General features: G+C 43.1%; 1 protein-coding gene across 2 annotated transcripts in view; it reads right to left on the reverse strand.

The window, feature by feature from the left end:
* Window positions 1-21,514, reverse strand: part of PDE9A (phosphodiesterase 9A) — an 82,412-nt gene extending 60,898 nt beyond the window's left edge. Inside the window, exons 1-2 of one of the 2 annotated variants that reach the window (XM_060234214.1) lie at window positions 21,034-21,512; window positions 191-261 (exon numbers count right to left, since the gene is read on the reverse strand). In XM_060234214.1, the coding sequence (XP_060090197.1) occupies window positions 191-261; window positions 21,034-21,102 (140 nt within the window). In that variant the 5' untranslated portion in view covers window positions 21,103-21,512. Of the gene's footprint in view, window positions 1-190; window positions 262-21,033 lie in introns of both variants that reach the window. The other variant, XM_060234213.1, reaches the window with a different exon arrangement.
* Between the last annotated feature and the right edge of the window lie 1,915 nt (window positions 21,515-23,429).

Raw genomic sequence — 23,429 nt, forward strand, 5'->3', positions numbered from 1 at the left:
TCCCCAGTTTTGATCAGAGTAACTGTGTTGGTATGGGAAGGGTTTGTAATTTGTCTTTAAAAGGCAAGAGGAGATCTGTAATCTTTATCACATCTAGTTGGACCTCCAAACTTTTGGAAATAGATAAGCTCGACATCAATGGCATAAACAAACTATAGAAGTGTATTCAAAGATAAGATAATTTAATTACCTCGGTAGTCCAGTTGCAATGCAGAAGAGTTCCATAATATCTCTTGAGTTACAGTATTTGCTGAAGGCCACCTTTCAAAAGAAATACATAATAGTATAATTCTACTTAATATCATTCTGCACTCATTATTATCTTTTTCCTTTAAATTCTCTAATCGTATTTTTGGTTAGGAGAGCAAACAACAAATATTTGCCAGAAACACATAAATAGGGTAGTGAAGGAGACTGAACACTCAGAAAATCAGTTCCAGGGGAGATAGGTGAAGCATCTTAAACTAACTACAATTTATTCCAGCATAAACTGGAATTACTATAATGCACAACTATGTATAAAGTGACTGTATTTCAGGTCCAGGAAAGCAAACTTTTGTGCTACATCTATCTACTATGCAGATTTTATTTATGAACATCATATAAACTGGATATGGAAATTATTGTAAACATATTGTAATTTTAACAGGCACATTATTTGTAACAAATAAATTAAAACAATGTGATATCCTTTTGAAAGTTAATAAAAATGACACTGACAGGGGTTGTGGCATGAATAGATCACATAGATTATCCCAAAAAAATCTCTGGGCACTGTTCACTCATAACCTCATCAGATTTGAAACATATAATTGTGATGAAGAGAAAATGGAATAAACTAATAGGGGTTATTGTAAGGAGGAATAAGGATAGGGAAAAAAACAGAGGAACTACTAATCCATCCCCTTTCCATTTTAATGTGGTATTTCTTCACTTTTCTATCTAGTTTAGATTGTTTTCAGCTGTTTCAGGCTCTAGCCTATCTCTATTTTTGTGCCTTTTAACAAATTTTCTAAAGTAACATTAGCATTTTTTTTTACTACCAAGGCTTCCTGGTCATCACCTTTCAAGAAACCCATATGTTTGAAATACAACTGAGAAGTATAGTTGGTACTAAGCAAACTGCTTGGGAACAATGTCCATGATAGGTCCATTAGCAGCGTCCATGCCAAAAGAGGAGTTAAAAGCTTTGCTCACACAGGTTGGCTGACAGGCAGGCCAAACTCCAAAACACCCGTACACGGGCCTTCTCCATCACAGCTCCACACCTATGGAACCAGCTCCCGGAAGAAGTGCGAGCCCTGCGGTGCCTTGACCAGTTCCACAGGGCCTGCAAGACCACCCTTTTCAGGATGGCCTTTGCTGGCTGAGAGACCGCTGTTGAGTGACTTTCGCTATTATCATTATAAATGGAATTAGCACCTGGAAATCTGTATAATACTTGGTTAACTGGAATGTTTTAAAGTTAATGTGGTTTTAAACTGTGTAATTTTATGAAATGTTGTTAGCCGCCCTGAGCCCGCGGGGAGGGCGGGATATAAATAAAATTTTATTTATTTATTTTATAGGTGGGCTGGGAGAAAAATAGAGCAGAGAAGGGACTGAGTTTAGCTTCCTCTGCCCACATGTTCAATTTTTGTAAAAAAGAGAGAAAAAGAATTTCTCCTTCAGTTAAGGAAAAGCTCACTCACAGGACACTCCATGTCTCCCTGTGCCCACTGGGCAAGCAAAAATTTTAATTGCCTGTGGAACAGGGACTCTTTCCGCCTGAAATTGGAAAAGAGGATCCCTTGGGTGATAAATTAAATACCTAACAATATCATCCTAGTAGGGATGTCTCCCATGAAGTGTGTTTACTATTTAAACTGGTGAAGCTGTCACTTGATTAATTTCCTAAAACAGCTTTAAAGAACTAGACTCAAGATTTTAAAATGACAAATACCCAAAACTAACACTTTTTTGTGCATTCCTAATTTTTTTAAGTTAAGAGCCTTTCCAGACTGGGGTATGTATGTTCTTATAATCACAGGACCAGATTCTGGAAGTGCTCTCTAGTTACAAACCATCGGTAGATACTAAAACAAAAATCTGATTCAGATCTGCCTGAAAATGTTAGCAAAAGAAAACATCTCAGCAAATAGGGATGTGAGGAACTGCTAGAACAAACTGACAGTCTGACAGAATGTTACCAATCTGCTACTGGTGCTAATAGCTGATGAATTCAATAGATGCGGTACTGATGTGATTGCTGTTGAACTTAGAATGAACTTCTGAAGCATGCTGGGCTATTGAGCTTTGAAATCAATTACCATTGAACAGAATGAATACAAGATAAATGGGATATGGCAGTATAATTGGGAACAAATAAAAGTCAAGTTAGCTTGGTTAATTAAGACTAACTGTGGGAAGATATAATGAATTTAGCAGACCTCTCTCTTTTCAAGCAATAGGAGATTATGGCTAGGCAAAACCATGGCACCTAATAAATATACAACTTTATTATACATGTGGAGCGCTGTGGCGCAGACTGGTAAAGCTGCAGTACTGCAGTCTGAGCTCTTTGCTCATGACCTGAATTTGATCCCGGTGGAAGCTGGGTTCAGGTAACCAGCTCAAGGTTGACTCAGCCTTCCATCCTTCCGAGGTCAGTAAAATGAGTATTCAGCTTGCTGGGGGAAAAGTGTAGATGACTGGGGAAGGCAAAAGCAAACCACCCCGTAATTTAAAAAGTCTGCCGTGAAAATTTCGTGATGCGACATCACCCCAGAGTTGGAAATGACTGGTGCTTGCACAGGGGACTACCTTTACCTTTTTAAAAAAAATTATACACATGTCAGTGCTATTGTACAGTTTAATAAAAGCTTGTTAATCTTCTTTAACTCTGGGATTCTACAAATGGACAAGGTAAACACCCAAGTTCATAAAGCACTCATTCCATTTTGATAAGCATCTCAGAATATGAACTGCAGGATCATTAGAAAAACATTAATAATAATATGGTATAAATTATATTTCCCTTTGCTAACTGATGTTCTCCAAAAAGAAAAACAACAACAGTAAAACAACAATCTGGAAAATATTTACAATATTTAGCTAAAATGTGTAACACAACTGCTTTTCTTTAGAAATATCTGCAATGCATACGGTTAGTATGTTTATTTTAAAATGTCTACAACACTCTTCAAAAAGCTCAGGATGGATGATAAAACATGAGAAATAAATTCACACAGTAAATAATCCCAGCATTTAAACCCCTGTCTACCAAAGAAGGGTGGGCAGGAGTTGAAAGACTCAGCTAGTGAATAAACTACAAATACCACCAAGCAAACAATATCAACAAAATGCTCCCTCAAATAAAACTGATTTGCAGGCCTTCATAAAGGCTTGGAATGATGAGGCATTCCTCAGTCTCTCAGGGAGCTCATTGCACAATATGGGGAAGGGGACAATGGTAATGTTTTAAAGTGAGTTCAGTCAGCTCTAGTCAAACAAGAATGCTTTATTCTGAAAAAAACAGTCACAAACAAACAGGCAACAATGACAAACTATATACAGTCGGAGTAGGCTAAGCCATGCCCAGTAGGCAGGCACCCATCAATAATTTTTCTGCTCTCCAGGATCCTTAATTTGCATTTCCTTATGAAATGTCTCGTGTCCTGATTGGCCAGTTCCAAGAGAATGGCCAATCAGAATATAGGCATCAGGATCCTGGTTAGCAATGGGTGTCTGCTTTAAGCTCAGACAATAAGTACAATACAGAACTCAATACATAACACCCCTCCCACCTGAGTTAGGACTGTACCCAGTCACACACATAGTCCTGTAGATAGCTGGGGCAAGCTAGCACCTGCTGGGAGCACTGCAGCTCTTCACCCAGCTCTGTATCGGGTGTGGAGATTGCCTCACTGGGAGGAGTGGAAACTGGCTGGCTCTGAACTTAGACCCACAATGTCCTTGTTGGGTGCAGGAGCTGTTGGCAATGGTCACAGAGCCCTCAACTACATGTTCATTGTTAGGGATAACCTCCCATGACCCAGAATCTAGGTCTGTAGGTGGCACACAGTCTGGCCGCTTATGCCAGAATTAGTCAATGCGACAGCACAGGATTCTGCCATCCAAAGCAGCACCCCAATACAACACTAGCCCTGTAGCTTTGATTACAGTGGCAGGAATCCAGGCTGATCCATCCCCATAGTTCCAGGCATATACTAAATCAGCAGTCTGGAATGCCCAGGGAGAGGATGACCTGGACCTCACAGTGCAGAGGGCCGTCTGTTGTCAAGTCTGGGTGTAGTTGGTCCAGGAGAGTGGTGAGCCTCCAGTTCATCAGAAGCTCCACTGGCCAGCCTCAAGTGCCAATCTCCATGCATGATTCTGTGGAGTGAGTCTTGTGCGCAGCATTCACTCTGTTTGCCTGTTTGTTGAGGGGTGGAATGGTGCCACTGTGTTATGCAAGATTAAATTACTTGCCAGGAACTGCTGGATTTCAGCTAATGTAAATTGTGCTCCATAGTCTGGCATAATACTATCTGGCAGGCCACTGGTGGTGAACAGATTACACAGGGAGTGGATAACAAGAGCAGACATCATTATGGACACTGGAATGAGTTCCAGCCGTTTAGAACAGGAGTCCACAACAATTAGAAAGACTTGTCCCTGGAATGGACCTGCAATGTCAATGCGAAACCTTGACCACGGCATGCAAGTTGTACTGGAGCTTGTGGCATCACAGGATGAGCCACTTGGCATGGCTGGCAAGACTGGACCCACTCCTCAATAGCCTTGTCCAACTCTAGCCACCACATGTAGCTGCGGGCCAAAGCTTTCATGTGGACAATGCCAGGATGTCTGATGTGTCAGGCCTCAAGTACCTGCTGTCTCAGCTTGGGCGGAATGATAATGCGGTTCCCCTGAGCAGGCATTCCTTGTGCACATATAGTTTGTAGGGAGGGTGTAGTCATAGACCAACAGGAACACAGACCAGTGCATTTTGTTAGTATATGAAGTCTGCTGTGAAAGCATGGTTAGATTATGAGCTGTCAGAATGACAGGTGTCACATGACAGGAGACACAGGACTGCTGTGGCTGATGCAACCAGAACTGGTAACAGCTGGACTTTCTAAGGGAGTCAGCAGAATTACAGTGAGTCAGCAGAATTAACTGATTGGTTGACTGGTCTATATAACAGCTGAGTAGCCAGCATGCTTATCTCTCTCGATGTGGATGAAGGACTGGCGAAGCATTCTGTTACTCAGGACTGTGTTTGTATATATCTTCACTTCTGTAAATAATTTGTATAATACACCATTTGTGCTGGAAGAAACTGGTGTGTTGGCTCTTCTTGCTGGTGTTTCTACCAATAGGAGACTTCATGGTGTGGTCTGGGAGCACTCTGCGCACACTCCAGCCGACAGAGTTATGGGCCCAGTCTGTGTGCTGTGCAGATAAGACCAGAAGTCTGTTCCTGGCTGTGGAGGTTCGTGGAGAGTGGAGAAGAACTGTGCTGTCGCAGAAAGTGAAGGAGTGAGTCGGGGGAGAGTGCTGACGAATTGTTGCTGTCTTTATTGGTGAGTGACGAGGGGGGAGGACGAATTCCAGTTGTCTGTGGAAGCCAGAGAGATGGCTCAACCACTAGCTGTACTGGTTGAAAAGCTAACTTCATTGAATTATGCGGTTTGGGCTCTGCGTATGGAGTTTTTCCTGAAGAACGAAGGGCTGTGGACGTTTGCATCTGCCCCCCCCCCCCCCCCGCTGCTCCGACAGCTAATGAGGTTGCTCAGGAGCAGAAGGCTCTCACACATATCATCCTCAGCGTGGGGGATGATCGATTTATGTGAGAGGGAAGCTATTGCAAAAGAGGCTTGGGACGCACTTCAAGGAATTTATGTGCGCACCGCTGCAGGCTTTAACATGTCAGATGTATCACACGCTGATGGTTTCAGGTGGCTGTGTAAGAGAGCACATTAAAGCTCTCACAGACTGTTTTGTGGAGCTGGAAACCAGAGGAAAGGTCATGGCTGCAGACGACAGAGTGTACATTCTGCATTCATCACTTCCTCCAGAGTTTTCTCAGCTGATAACAGCTCTGGAATCTGTGGATACTACCATTCTGACCATGGAGTATGTTTGTGCCCGTTTGTACGACTTCCACGACAGGCTATCTGCAGTTTCCCTTTCTGGGAGTGGAGTCAGCACACCTGCCGGTGGGAGTGATCCGAGGGCCGTGCTGAGTCAGAGGGTCGTTGCTAAGCAGCAGCAGCAGCAGGAGGAGGTCAGTTCAGTTGCTCTACAAGTGAGGAAAAATTATCGGTGTGGATTGGCTTCTCACATCAGGCGGTTCTGTCCAGAGGCTGGGAAACAACAGAAGAGGATGTCTCTGCAGAAACCAGTGAACTGTGAGCAGGCCAGGCTGGTGACTACGAGAGCAACTGCACAGGGGTCTGTTTGGCTAGTGGACTCAGGAGCGACTAGTCACATTTGTACCTCAAAGGCTTTAATGAAGGGTGCTTGGCAGTCTGTGTTGTTACATGTTAATCTCGCTGACGGGTCTGTTTCTGAGGTAATATGTGACGGCTGGGTAAACTTTCCAGCACTAGGTTGTGACCTGGAAGGAGTGCTGTGAGTTTCTGCATTGCAATCAAATCTATTAAGCATTAGCTCGTTAGCTAAAACAGGTTTCGAGGTAACCTTTTCTGACACAGAGTGTCAAGTGTCTAAAGGAGGGAAGGTCCTCACGAAGGGAAAATTGATTGATAATGTGTATGTAGTGGGGAGTGAGCCTGTTAAGGCAGATCAGGTGTCAAATGTGTGTCCACACGATTCCTGTTTACATCTCCTACACCGGAGACTTGGGCATTCAAGTTTTCATACCATTACTAAAACTCTTTCATTGCTGCCAAGTGCATCAGTAAAATCTTGTAAAGCATATCTAGATTGCCAAGTGTGCAAAAGGGTTAAAAGTAAGGCATTCTCTCTTGCTAAGGAGAGCACAAGAGTGTCTGACAGGCCACTAGCTCTAGTTCATGCAGACATAATTGGGCCATTTCCCAAGAGTCATTCTGCTAATAGGTATGAGCTTGTAATAATAGATGATCACACTAGATATTGTTGGTCATTTACTCTGAAGCAAAAATCTGAAGTGTTTCAATGTTTCAAGCAATGGGCTAAAAGAAGCAGCTTGGGTTGCAACTGCTGGCCCTACAGTCAGACAAAGGGGGTGAATTTATGTCAAATCAATTTGCTACATGGATTAAGCACCAGGGGATTGTGCATAGGGTGGCTAATCCTGCAACACCTGCAGAAAATGGTGTGGCCGAGAGGAAAGGCGGACTATTGCAGACAATGATGTATGCCATGCTAGAGGATTCATCTCTTTCTATTTCTTTCTGGGCTGAAGCATTCATGGTAGCCACATTCTTGAATAATAGATTGTGGACCAAAGCCATAGACAATATCCCATATAAGGTCATGTTCAACAAGGAACCTAGCCTGGAGTTCCTTAGAGTGTTTGCTTCAAAGGCCCGGGTTAATATACCTCTGAAGTTGAAAAGGAAAGGAGGTGCCAGATCCAGAAAATTAATGTTTCTGGGGTATCAAACCAATATGAAATCCTATAGATTCAGTGACACTGATAAGAAACTTACGTTCAGTAGGTCTGCAAATTTCAGTGAGCATAGCAATTGGTCTAGGATTCATGGTACTGAAGGTAATACACATGTATTGTTACCACTGTCTGATGACAGTCATTAATCAAATTCTTCACAATTGCCTATTGTAGTGAAAGAGGAGGTGTCGGAGGGTGAGCAGAGTGCTAGCCAAGAGCCTAGAGTATCATCTAGGAGTACAAAAGGTGTGCCTCCTGTACGTTAGGGTTTGGAAAGCAGTGTAAACCATGTGTTTGTGACTGAACCGGAGAGTTATCAGGAAGTGTTAACTCTGGCAGATGCAGAGAAGAAAGCTTGGCTGGAAGCCATGGATAAGGAGTATTCCTCTCTGTATAAAAATAAAGTGTTTTCTCCTGCAGTGAGGCCGGAAGGAAAAAATATACTTTCGAGCCGATGGGTCTGTGAAATGCTTGTAGCACATGTGAATCAGAATTCAGTGAATTAAATGAATGCGTGTTAAATCTGGAATGGATTCTGCAATTGTTAAAAGATCTAAATGTGACGTGTACTTTACCAATTACAGTGTTTAATGACAGTTCTGCTGCAAAGCAGTTAGCTGAAAATTTATGTGCAAGAGGGAGGAGTAAGCACATTCTCACTATAATGTAAAGGAGTTGGTTACTCGTGGACTTATCACAAAAAAGTTCCACGGAAAACAACATTGCTGATTTGTTTACCAAATGTCTGTATACGGAAAGGCATGTAAAACTAACTGGATTTTTAGGCATGCATTCACTAGCAGCCTAGGAGGTGTGTTAGTATATGAAGTCTGCTGTGAAAGCATGGTTAGATTATGAGCTGTCAGAATGACAGGTGTCACATGACAGGAGACACAGGACTGCTGTGGCTGATGCAACCAGAACTGGTAACAGCTGGACTTTCTAAGAGAGTTACAGTGAGTCAGCAGAATTAACTGATTGGTTGACTGGACTATATAACAGCTGAGTAGCCAGCATGCTTATCTCTCTCGATGTGGATGAAGGACTGGCAAAGCATTCTGTTACTCAGGACTGTGTTTGTATATATCTTCACTTCTGTAAATAATTTGTATAATACACCATTTGTACTGGAAGAAACTGGTGTGTTGGCTCTTCATGCTGGCATTCCTACCAATAGGAGACTTCACAGTGTGGTCTGGAAGCACTCTGCACACACTCCAGCCGACAGATTTGGGGGGTTTGGTGATCAGACACGAATAGTCCCAGGTGTGGTTTGTGGTCCTTATGATTTCAAAGTGTCTGGCATACACATAGACTGATTTCGTACTTACCCTACGTCACTCTGACATTCCTCTTTTCAGCATGGCGTCCTTTCGATTTCCCACTATCTGCCCTGGGGCTTCAGCCTGCATTGCTGTTTTTGCATGACAAAGAGAAACTGCTAAAAACCAGCCTCAGTCAGAAGCGTTATTCTTTTTGTGAACTCAATCTGTTCATATAGAGATGACTGAGAATGCAAACTGAAAAGTTTACAAGTTGCAAAATGGCCTCTGATGAAAAACCAGGGATGTTCAAACAGGATTCTGCCCCAAGCACTCCAGGTGGAAGTGAACAAGTCCATGAGATCACAAATAAATAGTACTTGTGTGATACCTAAGAATTGGTGGAAGTACTGCAAGAGATGTTTATACAGAGAAAGCACTTTACCTGCTGCACTCTTCCCTTGAGACATCAGAATAAATTCTGGAATTGGACTGAGGATACACAGCTGATCTTTACTTCTAAACTAAGAATTGTAAGATTCAGTTGTCTTTGCCAAAGAGTGTCCTACTTAATCCTTCCTCTGAACCAAATCCAAGCTCCTGAAATGACCTCAGGAACTTTAGTTGTCTTGGGTTCAAGGAAGCTCTGAAACTTTAGTTGTCTTGACCTGTTGCATGTATCTCCTGACCCAGGGTTGGATTAACAATTAGGTCAAGTAGGCACTGGCCTATGGGCCCCCATGCCTTTAGGGGCCCCGGGCCAGCTTTCCTTCCCAGTTTCCCCCCTGCTTACAGACCTCCCAGCCTGTACATGCAGCCAACAACTGAGCTGCTCTTTGCCCAATTTGCTTGGTGTGGCTGCTGCTGAAGCAGAGAAATAACGAGATCTGTACAGGCTTACTGTATGAAGCAAGCTTTACTTTTTGGTACCAAAAGGAGGACTCAGTCGGGCATGGGCCCCCAAAATGACTGCGATGCATTTTCCCTGAATGCATACAGTTTTCTAGCAAGCAAGCTAGTGAGTAGGCTGGCGCAAGCCTATCTGATTTCAAAGATCCTGCCTCATGGTGCTCACCCCGGTAAATTTCCATGACATGATTCCTTTACTCTATCTATTTACAGCAAGTTGCCTGTAGGAGGCTGCTCCCTTATCTAATCTTCCAGCTGGAGCTCACAGCCGCTGGACGGTGGTCAATTTCTAACGGTAGTATTGCAATAGACACCTAAGTTGGGGGGCAAAGCATGCTCTTATTTAATATAGCAATTATTATTATTGGGGTTATTAATTAATTATTCAGGGGCTCTCCTTCATTTCCCCCCTTTCAGTCTTCTGAACACTTATTTAGTCTGAAGGAGACTGACCATCCTCAAACAAATTAATAAAGTACTGTTTCCTTTCCTCTGGAGACATATACATAATGTTAACATTTTTCCCTAAGGGAGTGAGTGCCTTCAAGGCATTATTAACACTATACCTCATCATAGGAATTAAACATGGCAATAATATTAAGCCTCCAAAAGAAATACCAATTAGAAATAAAATACGTTTCCAGTCTCCCATAATTTACCCAAACCATGATACATCCAAATTCTTCCATGTCTGCACTGGTACATGAGCAATTTTATGAATTTCAGATGCTATATTCTGTATAACGTCTCCACTATCATCAATATTTAAACAATTTGAAAGATTAAACTTTCCACAGACTTCACCTTCATCGGCTAACAGATAATCCAATTTGAGGCGATGTTGATATATTGCAGCACGCTGTCTAGCTAACAACTTCAATGCCATGGCTGTTTGATTCGTTATAATCTCTACCACAGTTTGCAATCTAATAATCCGATTAAGCATATACACAGGTGTACGGTAACCCCAAGACCCATCCTGTGCCCATGTGGCTGGGCCATAGTATTCAATGATCCGTTGTGGGGGCCATTCATCTACCCACTGCATACCTCCAATATCCAAGGAATGGTTTGATCTAACATAATCATCAAACACTGGGGTTCCTAGAGCTGAAGGAAAATTTGAAGGCCAAAGGAAAAAGCTGGGATGTATTGTTCCAATAATGCAAGTCCCATGCCATCTCCTGGGCAGGAGAGTATAAGCCATTTTACCACAGATCCAATATAACCCTTCAGGAGCCATCCATTGATCAGAGGACTCTGAAGCAGCACTGGAATATTTATTTATGCTGCTAATATTTTCCCATGGCTGAAAATCTTCTATAACAGTGCCATCCACTTCTACCCATTTTGGCTTCTCCTTAGTGGAGCTAACTAGCAGGGTTCTGTGGCACAAAAAATGCCCAACATTCATCAACAACACAGCTCAAGAAATGCACAATTCTCCATTCACAACTGCCTGCAATTCCCAGATTTTTCTCTCTTCTGGCCTTGACTCCGATCTAGGTTTATTCCATTGGACCAAGTCTGAAGGCAGAACCTCCATACCAACCCAAGGCCATCTTTCACTCATCAGTGGACCTCCGCACGCCCAACAGTTTGAAATATTTAGGGAGGCAGCTATCTGTTCAGCCAGATTTTAAATTAACCGGCCAGCATGCCCATAGTGAAGTCAGGCAGTGGAAACTCCCTCTATAGGGTATTGTCCCTCCTGAACCGGGATATTCAATTTTTGCCTGATAATATGACACTCCACATTCTACACAAACTATTTTGTATTTCATTCTATGCAAGCCCCGTACACTTCCCTAGATTGAACATGCAGCATGCGTTGTAAACTCTCTCCTTCCCAACATTTAGAACATTTTACAATTTGAGAACTACACACATAAGAAAATGCACAGCAGAAGAACACAGCAATAAAAGCGATTGAAGCATGCATGATTCTTTGGTTACACACTCAATACATGGAATAATGAAGGAGGCTCAAGAGATTCAGAATAACTAATACAAGGAAATATCTAACTCTATGTTGCTGCAGATGACTTCCTCAAAGCTTCAGCTGTGCGCAGACCAACCAGCTTCCAGGGGTGGCTGGGGCAAGGCTTGCCAATGAAGCTCGGGGGCACTGGACCTGCTTTCAAGCAAGTCCCACCAGCTTCAAGTTATTGACTTTTAACAGTCTTTACTAGATGGCTTAGGGCTAGATAGAGTCCTTAGTAAGTTTCAGAGTCAATGGCTTCCTGGGGACTAGGTGTGCTTTCCAGTGGTCTGCAGATGGCTTTAAATGAGACCAGTGAATCCACGTTGCCACTCCATGGACCTTGACAACTGTAGGAGAACTTAAAAGAACAGTAAATGGGCCCTTCCATTTAGGTTGTAAAGTCTTAACCCTCCAGCTTTTAACCCACACACTGTCTCCTGGCTGGTAAGCATGTACAGGAGAATAAATTTGATATGGCAGAGTCTCAAACACATACCTATTCACATCTTTTACAGCTTTGCCCAAGGCTTGCAATTCCTCAAAAGTTATAAAGCTTCCTAACTGAGATAGGTTGCCCCGAACTCCTTGGACTGTAGGGGGTGGTCTTCCATAATTTCTAGGCAGTCATGTTCTAATTCTTCCCCAGGAGTTGGCAACAGGGAGGTTGGGTTCAGAGTTGACACAGTCACTATCTTCACACAGGGATTTTCATACATATGAGCTTGGTATCTGACCATGCGGGCATTAGTGAACCAATAGTTCCCCTAGTGCTCAAGAACTGCTTGCACATAGTGGGGTACCTTTACTTCAAGCTAGCTCCCGAAGCTTCTTTCACAAGTTTACTTCAAGCTAGCCTGCTTCCTTCACAAGTTTTGCTACAGTTGCTATTGGACAGGGGTCTGGAGAAAGGTGGGGCACCTTTTAGCCACAGTGTCGAGCTGCTTAGACAGATATGCTACTGGTTGGGGCTAGGATCCCAGCAATTGAGTCAAGACTCCTGCAGCTATTTCTTCTTGCTCATGCACATAGAGTAAAGAGCTTTTCGGTAATCCCAGGACTGGAGCCTTCATGAACTGGCACTTCAAGGTTTCAAAAGCATTCTGACATTGCTCTGTCCATTCAAAGGGTGCTTCCCCCCCCCCTTTGTGGCTTTGTACAAGGGCTTAGCTGTTATAGCAGAATCGAGGTCTCCAATACTGCAGAACCCTGCTGCTCCCAGGAAGTCTCTTAGCTGGCGCCTGGTAGTGGGCACGGGAATGGCACACACAGCCTCTTTCCATTCTCTGCCTAGCTGCCATTTGCCCTGGGATATATGGAAGCCCAAAAACTTCACTGTCTTTTGGTATAGCTGAGCTTTCTTCCGAGACACTTTATACCCAGCCTCAGTCAGAAGCGTTAGCATGGCAGCAATGGCATCTTGGCAAGTCTTTAAGTCTTTGGCTCCTATCAGCAGATCATCACAGTTCTTTGGTTTCCGCCATTCATTCCTTGCCCCTGTACAGCACCTCTGTGTCTCACAGATGTCTGCCCAGCCAGCGCTGCTGCCAACAGATCAGCTTTCTTTTTCATTTTTCTTTCTGCCTCCCGTTTCTGGTCTACATCCTGATTGGCATAAACTTTCTGGGCAATCTCTAGCAATTGGGATAAATTCATGCCTGCAAAGCCATCTTGCTTCTGGAGCTTCTTGCGGATGTCAGCATAAGATTGGGCAATGAAAACTGTATTTACCATGTGCAAGCTTTCTTGCAGCCTCAGGATCGAATGGAGTATACATTTGATATGCTTGCATCAAGCACTCAGCAAAAGCTCGAGGGCTCTCATCTGCTTTCTGGAGAACTTCACTGACTTTGGACATATTAATAGGCTTCTTGCCTACCTCTTCCATTCCTTCCAAGATTGCCTGTCTGTATTCTGGTAGACGCTCTTTGGATTCATGGCCATTGGGATCCCATTTTGGGTCAGTTGCAGGAAAACGGGCTTTTATCCACTCCTCTCTATCTGCAGTCTCTGGGGTGACTTTTCCCTCTACATGCTTTCGGGCATGATGCAGAATGCAGCTTCTCTCCTCTGTTGTAAAGAGGGCCAGTAAAAGCTGTTGACAGTCTGCATAGGTGGGCTGATGTGTGGCCATAATACTGGTTAGCAGATTAGTCATTGGGGTAGGATTGTCAGAAAATGCTACAGTATGAGCCTTCCAATTTACTAGATCACTTGAAGTGAAAGGCGCGTACATGTATCAGGTTTCAATGCCAGGGCTGGGCTGTAGTGGGACGTGGACTTCTCGGAGGGGAACTAGCAAGGAGCCCTCTGTGCTAGATATAAAACCTGGAAAAGTCGAGGGGGAGACCGTGGAGGGGCTGGAAGTTTGCTCAGTACTGGGAGAGAGTTCAGTGTTGGAAGAGAATTCTAGGGTGAACTAAGACCTGCTGCTAATCCTTGATTGTTAGACACAGGTGTGGAATAAAGGGGAGCTGTTGCATGGAACGATCGTTCAGAAAACAGCTGCTGAATTGGATTTAAAGTTTGCAGAAATCTTGCTTGCCCCTTCACAGCCCTGGCTTCCTCATTTGTCCCTACTTCCTGGTTCTCCTCATAAAAGGATTCTGGAGTGCTTTTAACTGGCTGCACTTGGCTCTCGCCTTCAGCCTCACTCTCTGTTGCCCCGGCACCTCCTCCTTCTTGCTGCATCGGGAGTGGTGGGTACACTGAAACATATGGTGAGGGACTAGCCAAAGGGTTTTCGGGTCCAGCATCTAACACTGGGGGCTTTTCCTTCTTTGGAGGGGTCATTGTTTTTGTTAACACGTCCCAGAGCAAAGCCATAACTTGACTTGCAAGCTTTGGCAGCAATCCTCTGAGCCCATTTTCCCTTCATCCTCTGCAACTTTTCTGGCCAGCAGTAAGACTTCTGCACCATTACTGCCCAACTGTCGATGTAAGGGAACTGACTTGTGTGACTCGGGGACTGTATTACACTTTTATAAACTTGATAAAGCAAGCTACTCTCGGGTGGCCATTCTACATGTAAGGCCACCCAGTCTTCCTGACATAATGCTTTCAGAGTTTCAGGAGTCAGTTTGACTCCATAATCATCACAAAAATATTCCTTAAAGTTTTTACACATGTATTCTAGCGGGGGTTTTGACTGATTTCCACCCATAGCACCAGACATTTAGACAAGACACTTCTAGGGAAGACAGAAAACACCAGCTGCCAGTAAGGGGTCTGGACAGCCAGGGAGCCCTAGGGGTTTTCACTTCCTCTCTCTCGTGACCCAGTGAGGTTGCCCTACTGGGAAATGCACAAAAGAGAGTCCCTTTCACTTAGAGGCTTCACCTCTTCTCATTCACACACACACACACACCACAGAAATCCTCCCAGATCCTAACTTTTGTGCTTCAGCTCCAAAGCAGAGCCTAATAGACAGAGCTTAAGGGGTGATCAGAACCTTTTTCTCTCCTAAGGAGAGGTAATCAGAATTTCCAGACCATTCATACTCACAATCCTGAAGATCTTCCGATTCCTTGGATACGTCGGTTCAACCAGGCACAGGATCTTGGTTGGCAAACCGGATACCTTTCCCCACCGAGGCGGAGAGAGCTGAACTCGATCAAAAATGTGACCATGGCGCCTAGTCCGGTCTTCCCGCCATGAGGGCAGAAGGCAGACGGTTATGCACCCACCCCAAGGAGAAGGAAATGTCCTTACTGTCAGACGATGGGATCTCAAATCAACCAGGCCTTGAATTGTTGCAAAGTTAGGCTTTATTTGATAATCCATAAGCATCAAGACGAAGGGAGATTGAGACTGATACATTGTAGCAGTAGATGGCATGCTATATTGAGGTACATCAAAGGGAACTATACAAAGCCACAATTCTAAACATTGCTGAGTTGAGGTGCAAAGATTCACACGGTCTCCCTCTCTTATCTTATTGTTACTGTTAATCTTCCGGGGATGGCCAGGCGGCTGTCCCTGGAGGCGCTTTATCTTCAAAGGGGGAATTTCTGCCTTTGTTAGTATCAAGGGGAAGAAATGTTCACATCAAGCATTGGCAACAATCTACAACTCTCTACTTTGATATGCAAGGTCTTTTCTCATGGTTAGTAACAGCGTTTCAAGATGGCAACAGTTCAGCTAAGCATTTTATTTAGGAAAATTACATCGGCTGACCATTACTTCCCAGTGGCCAATGCACCAAAATGAAGCAGAGAAATAACGAGGTCTGCACAGACTTACTGTATGAAGCTAGCTTTACTTTTTGGTATCAAAAGGAGGACTCAGTCAGGCATGGGCCCCTAAAATGACTGAGATGCATTTTCCCTGAGTGCATACAGTTTTCTAGCAAGCAAGCAAGTGAGTAGGCTGGCACAAGCTTATCTGATTTCAAAGATCCTGCCTCATGGCACTCTCCCCAGTAAATTTTTGTAGCAAAAGCCCAGCAGGAACTCATTTGCATATTAGGTCACATCCCCTGATGTCACCATTGTTCCACATAGGGCTTTTTGTAGCAAAAGCCCAGCAGGAACTCATTTGCATATTAGGCAACACCCCCTGATGTCAAACCAGCCAGAACTGCATTCCTGCTCAAAAATGCCCTGAATAAAACCCATTGGCATGGTGGCAAATCACAGTTCCCTCATTGGTTGGATGTGGGTTATTAACTGTTGGCTAATGAACCATCTGTCATTATCTCTGGCCTCCCATTGGCTGACTCCCCTGTTTGCTGCAGGCCCAGGAATGTTGAACAAACTGCCAAAACAGTCTTATGTCAGAATGAGAGACATCTCCTATGCTTCTTTCTGTCTTTTCTGTCAACCAGCCTCAGAAAGGCCTGCCGCTCTATAGATCTCTGTAGCCCTATCAATGGCCAATGCAGACAGCCTCTCAGCACACGTAGCCTCCGAAGACCGCTGAAATAGCCAGGGAGCCTGGCACTGCTGGGAGCATTTCCTCAGAGGGCATGGCTATCCCACCTTTACTGTCTTTCCTGCCACTTTCCTGTCATTCCCTCTATCCCTCCTCCCCTCACTTCGCCCCAGGATGGTTGCCTGAGAAGGAGATAGGGAAGCCTCACAGGGTTGTTGTTCAGATCAAAGGGGGGGGAGAAATGAGGAGAATGATGTGAGCTGCTTTGGTCCCCCCCACTTTGAATAAAGACTGTCCTTTTCCTATGTAGATGCTGCAGGGGTGCCAATTCCTGGAGATTTAAGGGGTGGGGCCTGAAGAGGGTGGAGTTTGAGGAGGGATATGACCTCAGACAGGTACAATGCCATTTCCTTCTGGAGAACCACTGTGATACCTTTCCAGGTTGGTGGGAAATTCCTGGAGATTCTGTGGTGGAGTTTGAGCAGGGCATATGTTAGAGCTTCAGAGTGGGATCTGCCAGACACAGGTTCTTGCTGTGGAAGCTGACTGCGTGATTTCAGACCAGTCACAGACCTCCAGCCTAACCTGCCTCACAGGGTTGTTGATCAGATCAAATGGGGAGAGAGGAGAATGATGTAAGCTGCTTTGTCCTGCCCCTCGCACTATGGAGAAAGACTGTCTTTTTCCTATGTTGAGGCTACAGGGAGAGGGAAGGCAATGGAAAGCTGAAATCAGAGGGACAGATAAAGAGAAGATAGGATTGCCAACTCCAGGTGAGAAAATTCCTGGAGATTTAAGGGGTGGGACCTGCAGAGGGTGGGGTTTGAGGAGAGATGGGACCTCAGACAGGTACAATGTCATTTATTCCTGGGGAACCACTGTGGCCAATCTCCAGGTGAGGGCTGGAGATAACTCAAAATTACAGCTACTCTATAGATGGCAGAGATCAGCTTCCATTGAGGTGGGGGAGGGAGTGAAAGCCTTCACTTGGGTGGGTGGGAAGACAGCAAGGGTGGGGGGCACTTACCCAGAGCTTCCTTCTACAGCCCATTGTAGTTTTCTTCACAACAGGTCCTACTAGTTTGTTCATAATTTCTATGAAGGTGGGAATGAAAAATGTTGAGTCTGAACTTTAGGGGCTAGCTTGTGGCCCTTTCTTAAGATATTTAAGATACTTGTGGCCCCCATTAGAATAGAAATGGCTTCATGGCCATCATCTCTTCCCAGATCCATTCCACAAGACCCGTGGACTAACTTTAGCTAGCCCATATACACATAACGTATATTTTAATACTTTTCCTTCTATAGTGAATTGGACTATATCATTTTAATTGTTAGATGAACAATTCTCTATAGATCTATGCCGCCGTATTGTATTTGTATATAATATTACTTCGTTTTAATCCTCTCATGTGTACAGTTTATGCCAACATCCATTATAATGCACTGAAGTATCATCTAATTTTGCCATTTGAAAATAAATCCTTTCAATATATGAAATAATGGTATAAAGAGGATTTTACCTCTCTATGTGGTCAAGCTTAGAGTTCACTTAATGAATGCCCTCCAGAGACCATTTTCCTTGAAAGATGAAGGACTGAATTTTTCTAATTATATCTTTGTGCAGAGAGAAAAATAACCTACTTTACCTGTCAATGAGTCCTGACTAAAAGAGATGGAATCTAAACCTACTCTTCCGAGGATTTCTCCTCGGCTGGATACCACACAGACAGAATTTAATCACTAATAAATTAAATGGATGGTATCTGTTCTGCAAGCCTTTGTTTGCCATAGCTTTTAAAACAACTGCCCCCCCTTTCCAAGTTTATTCAACAATATGGGTGCTCTGTAGAGACAAAACCAGATAATTTGTGCGTGTTATCTGCTAGGGAAAAAAAACTTTCTAAATTAATTTTTCCAAATTTAGAAAGTGCTATGGGAGGGATCTATTAACTGTAATATGACATTTTGTACATAGTAAGAGGTGTTACATTAGGATTTTAGAACATTTTTGTAACATATCCTTTGGGGAAATGGAGGAAGAAATTATCAAATTCACCATGTGCAGTAAATTTGTATCAAGATATAATCCAGGGTCTTGCTGTCCAATAATGTCCAAGATGGATAGCCATGTTAGAAGTGAGCAGTGACTCACAAAAGTTCATACCCTGCCACAAATTTTTTTAGTCTCTAAGGTGTTACTGGACTTTTGCTCTTTTCTACTAATTATGCCCAGATACCTGTTATGTTAGTAATAAAGAGCTGATGGTAACAGAGATATTACCATCTGTGCAGAGACAAAATACTAGAAGTGCTGATATTCTGATTTGGAATAACTTTATAAGACTTCATCAAGACAGCTTCATCAAGTATAAGGATCACCAAGGAGGGTCGGTGCCTGATCCCAGGTTCTCCAACAACACAGAAGAGCTAAATTAAACCCTGGCAGTTGTTGAAACAAGTTGCCTTCTTCAGAGCTATCTGGTCCTGCTAACCCTTTGCCCTGACATTTACTTTTCTCAGCTGGCTTTCCCTCACTACAATCATCCTGCTGTTGGTTTCTATTGTCTGCTACCTGCTTCCTGTCTGTGGGGCTCATGCCTGTCCTCAGTAGATTTCTTTTTTTTCCTATGGGCCTCAAGAGGCCTACATAGGATGCTGTTGAATATCTGAGATAGTCCACTACTGTGAAAATTATATATGCCTCACATTTCCTTCCAATGAGGACCTAAAGCAGCTTACATCATTATCCTCTCCTCCATTTTATCAACACAACCACCATGTCAGGTAGGTTAGGCTGAGAATGAATGGTACAAGATCCATGACTGAATAGGGATTCAAACCTGGATCTTTCAGATCCTTGTCTACCAGTTGAACCAAGTACACCACAGTAGCTTTCATGGCTGAAATGAGGTAAGAAGAAAAGGCCTTTCTAGTTAATATTGTGCTTGCAAAGGAAAAACCAAGTGGTTTTTTTTTTTTTTGCAGGGAATCCTAATGGGATTTAGCAAGATAATGCTGCTATTTCTCAGAAATTCCCTTTTCCCTGAACCAGACTGTAATATTGAATGACCATGAAAATACAATTTCACCTCTTGAAATCCCAGTTATTGCAAGAACCCCTGTGGATCATCATGGATGTGTTATTGCCACAGTCTTGCTTTGGATGAAACCTGTGGCATTACCATAGTTTACTGTGTACAATGTGATTGAAAATAATTAATACACACTAGATCACTGCCGCCACCACCCCATCTCTCCCATTTTGAATGCCCTGGCACATGTTTTAGTTCATTTTCAGAGTTTCCTTCGCACCCCTACTTTCCCTCTCTTCCCCAAACATAAGGCTGTTCTCTCTCAGCAAAAGCATCTCCAAGCATTTCCATTATATGGTAGAGGCAATGTAATACTCTTGGCACTGGACAGAGACTAGTACTACTTGAAGTACTTATAATTAATTACAAATACATCTGGAGAAACACTTAGTGTGACACATTTGCAGACAGACAACCCCTTTGTATTTAGGAAAAGAGGAGAGTTTATCCTAAAATTAGTCTTTAACCTTGAGGACTAATTTAATATACAGAGAAAAGTGGTGAATAAACAAGCTGCAGTTCCCTCTTTTCAAAAGGGACAAAAGAATATTGGGATGCAATGACTTGGAATATACACTCTTTAAAAGATGAAATGGGTTGGATTTTAAAAGTCATATTCAGTCATACCACCCCTTCCCTGACCCACTTATTATAAACACACTTTAAGAGTTTTGAAGCAACCACATGTGCAAAATTCCTATTTGATCCCCTGTCCTTTTGAATTTGTAGTGAAGGTGCTCCCTTTGTTTTTCTACCCATCACTGAAGCCACTCCATACTCAAAGGAGTTATGATAGAAGTTTAATGCTCCCTATTTGTGTCTAACTCCAAAGCACCTTGAAAATATTAGTAGGCACTACCAGAAATGTAATACTGAAAGCCTTCTATACCTCCCAGCTACTTAACTCTTCTAATCATTCTAAGTGTCTGCATCTTTAGAAATGTTTATCATTTTCATTCAGAACTACTGACAGAGAAAACTGGCAAGTGTCTCCCAAACTCCTGCATAACTTTATGTTCACTTCTACACCAGTGCACACAGCAATCGTCTAAGCTCATAAATGAAAAGTCACACATATATGCCAAATCTCTCTCCTAGAGTTCCTTTGTTATTTTTCATTATTTGCCAAAAAAGAAGATTGTGCAGGAATGGGAAAATAACTTGTAGTTCAAGACAGCTTCACAGAAGCAGCGATGTTAGTAATTGTTATACTTCACAATACAGAAATGGTGGAATGCTGGACAGGGAACCCCATTTATCCCAAATACAATTGGATCAACACATCTGTGGATAATAAACTATAAAAAGTACCTTTTGAATCCTTCCATCAATTTCCAGGTAAACACACTTGGGCCGGTATGTTGATGAGCTGGATCCCATCTTTTCTCAGACTGGTTGCAGGATAGACTTTTACGGTAGTTTTGTTAGATGAGTTCTACAGTCGGAATAACAGCCAGCTAGGCAGGCAGGCAGGCAGCCTAAGCTGAGCCACCAGTGCCTGATGTATGCATATCTTTGCTCTCCTCCATGCCACAGACTCAAGCTATGGCAATCCCTTCTATAATATGCCTGCCTGCATCTTCCTGTGACTGCCAGCCACCTCCTTTCAGCTTTTCATTCCTGTGACTCCAGCAGCCATGGACAGGAGAAAGCCAAGCTTCGGATCCCGTCTCCAAGTGCCCTCTTGATTCCCATAGCAACTCTCCTTGGCTTCAAAGCTGGAAGCCTCTGGGCAATCAATGTGTAATACTGTGCTGCAAAGTGGGGTTTGATTAGCTGCTTTTGACACACATGACAAAACACCACTTAGCACGGAAGAAATTAGCTACATTTATCTCACAGTAAGTGCCAGTCATTCTTATTGTACAATTTCAACATCCAGTTCCGTTTGCAACATGTCTACACATTTTAAAATGTATGACAAGCTCCCAGCTGCACTAGTTGCTGAGTTGACAGTTTTTTTAAGGGCACAGTATATAGCAGAATGAGGAATTGTCCTCAGTCAGTCCTTTACAGAAGCTTTTGCTTTAATAGTTTTTTTAAAAAAATCTCTAAGAGAGAAAAATAGGTTGCAGTACTAAAATATGCATCTAGGGTCTTTAGGGACAAGATTTTTTAAAAAGCTGAATTCCTCCTTTATTCCTGGGTCCCAAATGCATTCTGCTTTTGGGGGGAAGGGAGGGGGAAACCCCAACAACATTATTTATGCTGACAGAGCACATACCTCAAAAACATTTAGTTTGGAAGAATGGGATAAAATACTCTAAATAAACGTCAAAAGTCCTCTACTGAATGTCACTCAAGATCTACATTACCATGCCTCCAAGATGCAGGAGACTCACCTGTATGGTAAACTGCAGACTGTTTTTCCTGACTTCTCAAAGAACACCCCATCAGGCTGGCTAAAAGAAAAGTTTTGGGGGAAATTGATTAATTCTGTTTAAGTCACAAAATGACTGGCAATTTGCTTCTGTATGGGTCTGGAACAGGGGTCTCCAATCCCTGGGTCATGGACCTGTTAGCAACCGGGCCATGGAGTGAAGCAGAGACCTTCGTCTACTCCTCATTTAAAGACCCCCATGGGAGGGCAGGGATGGGGTGTGGGCTTGGGGGCAGCAAAAACCCCAGCACCCCCACCAGTCTGAGGAAAAATTGTCTTCCACAAGACCAGTCCCTGGTGCCATAAAGGTTGGGGGCCACTGCTCTAAGAGACAACAACCTGGAAAAGTTAATGCTGCAAGTGTGCAGAGATTAGTCTCTTTATTTTCATTTATTTTGATTATAAGGTATTATTAATTTTATTTCTCTGTTACAATATTTGTTATATGTTTTCATTTTCAGTTGGCTTCAGTGGAACATATATTTAAGAATGTAACATATATTGGGACATATATTTGACCAAAGTTTTCTGGAACTGTGCCCTTCCCACAAGGAATCCTATTGCCAAAATATCAGGAAAGAGTTAATAGCAAATAAAAGTAAAAATTACTTCTGGCTAAAACATCTTTGTTTTTCAGCTAATTGGGATGAACTCACCCTCTGTACTCCTCAGTCAAAGTATCATACCTCCTGAATTGCAGTCAGATGAGATAAAGGGTTCCAGTTTTAAGGCATATTACTGCTTGCAGAACAGGTAGAGGCAGATATTTAGTATCTCATGGAGAAGGTAGTATGATGGGATAAGCACAGAAAGGCATTTGGCACCCCAAGAAAGCCAGGTAAAATTACATAGAAGCAGGGCTTTTTTGGTAGAAAAAGCCCAGTAGGAACTCATTTGCATATTAGGTCACACCCCATGATGTCACCATTGTTTCACACAGGGCTTTTTTGTAGAAATAGCATAGCAGGAACTTATTTGCATATCAGGCTACACCCCCTGATGCCAAGCCAGGTGGAACTGCATTCCTGTGTGTCCCTGCTCAAAAAAAGCCCTGCATAGAAGGCACAAAGGCTCAAGTTTGGCAACCCAAAGAAGCAATGAGAGTTAAAGAGGCAGACAGCCAAGGGCATTTAGCAATCTGAGGCAGGAAGCAGCAAGGACAGGAAAGCTGGTGCCCCAAGAAAACAGGCAGAGAGATTTGCATTGTTCAGACAGTGAGCATGAATGGTAACTCTAAATTTGAAATAATAAAATTTGGGGAATTAGAAATGACAAAACCTAGGAAAACAGATATTATATAATGATGAACTCTTCTCTCACTTCAAAC

Source organism: Heteronotia binoei, chromosome 3, assembly GCF_032191835.1.
Source record: "Heteronotia binoei isolate CCM8104 ecotype False Entrance Well chromosome 3, APGP_CSIRO_Hbin_v1, whole genome shotgun sequence".
In the NCBI taxonomy this organism is placed as follows: domain Eukaryota; kingdom Metazoa; phylum Chordata; class Lepidosauria; order Squamata; family Gekkonidae; genus Heteronotia; species Heteronotia binoei.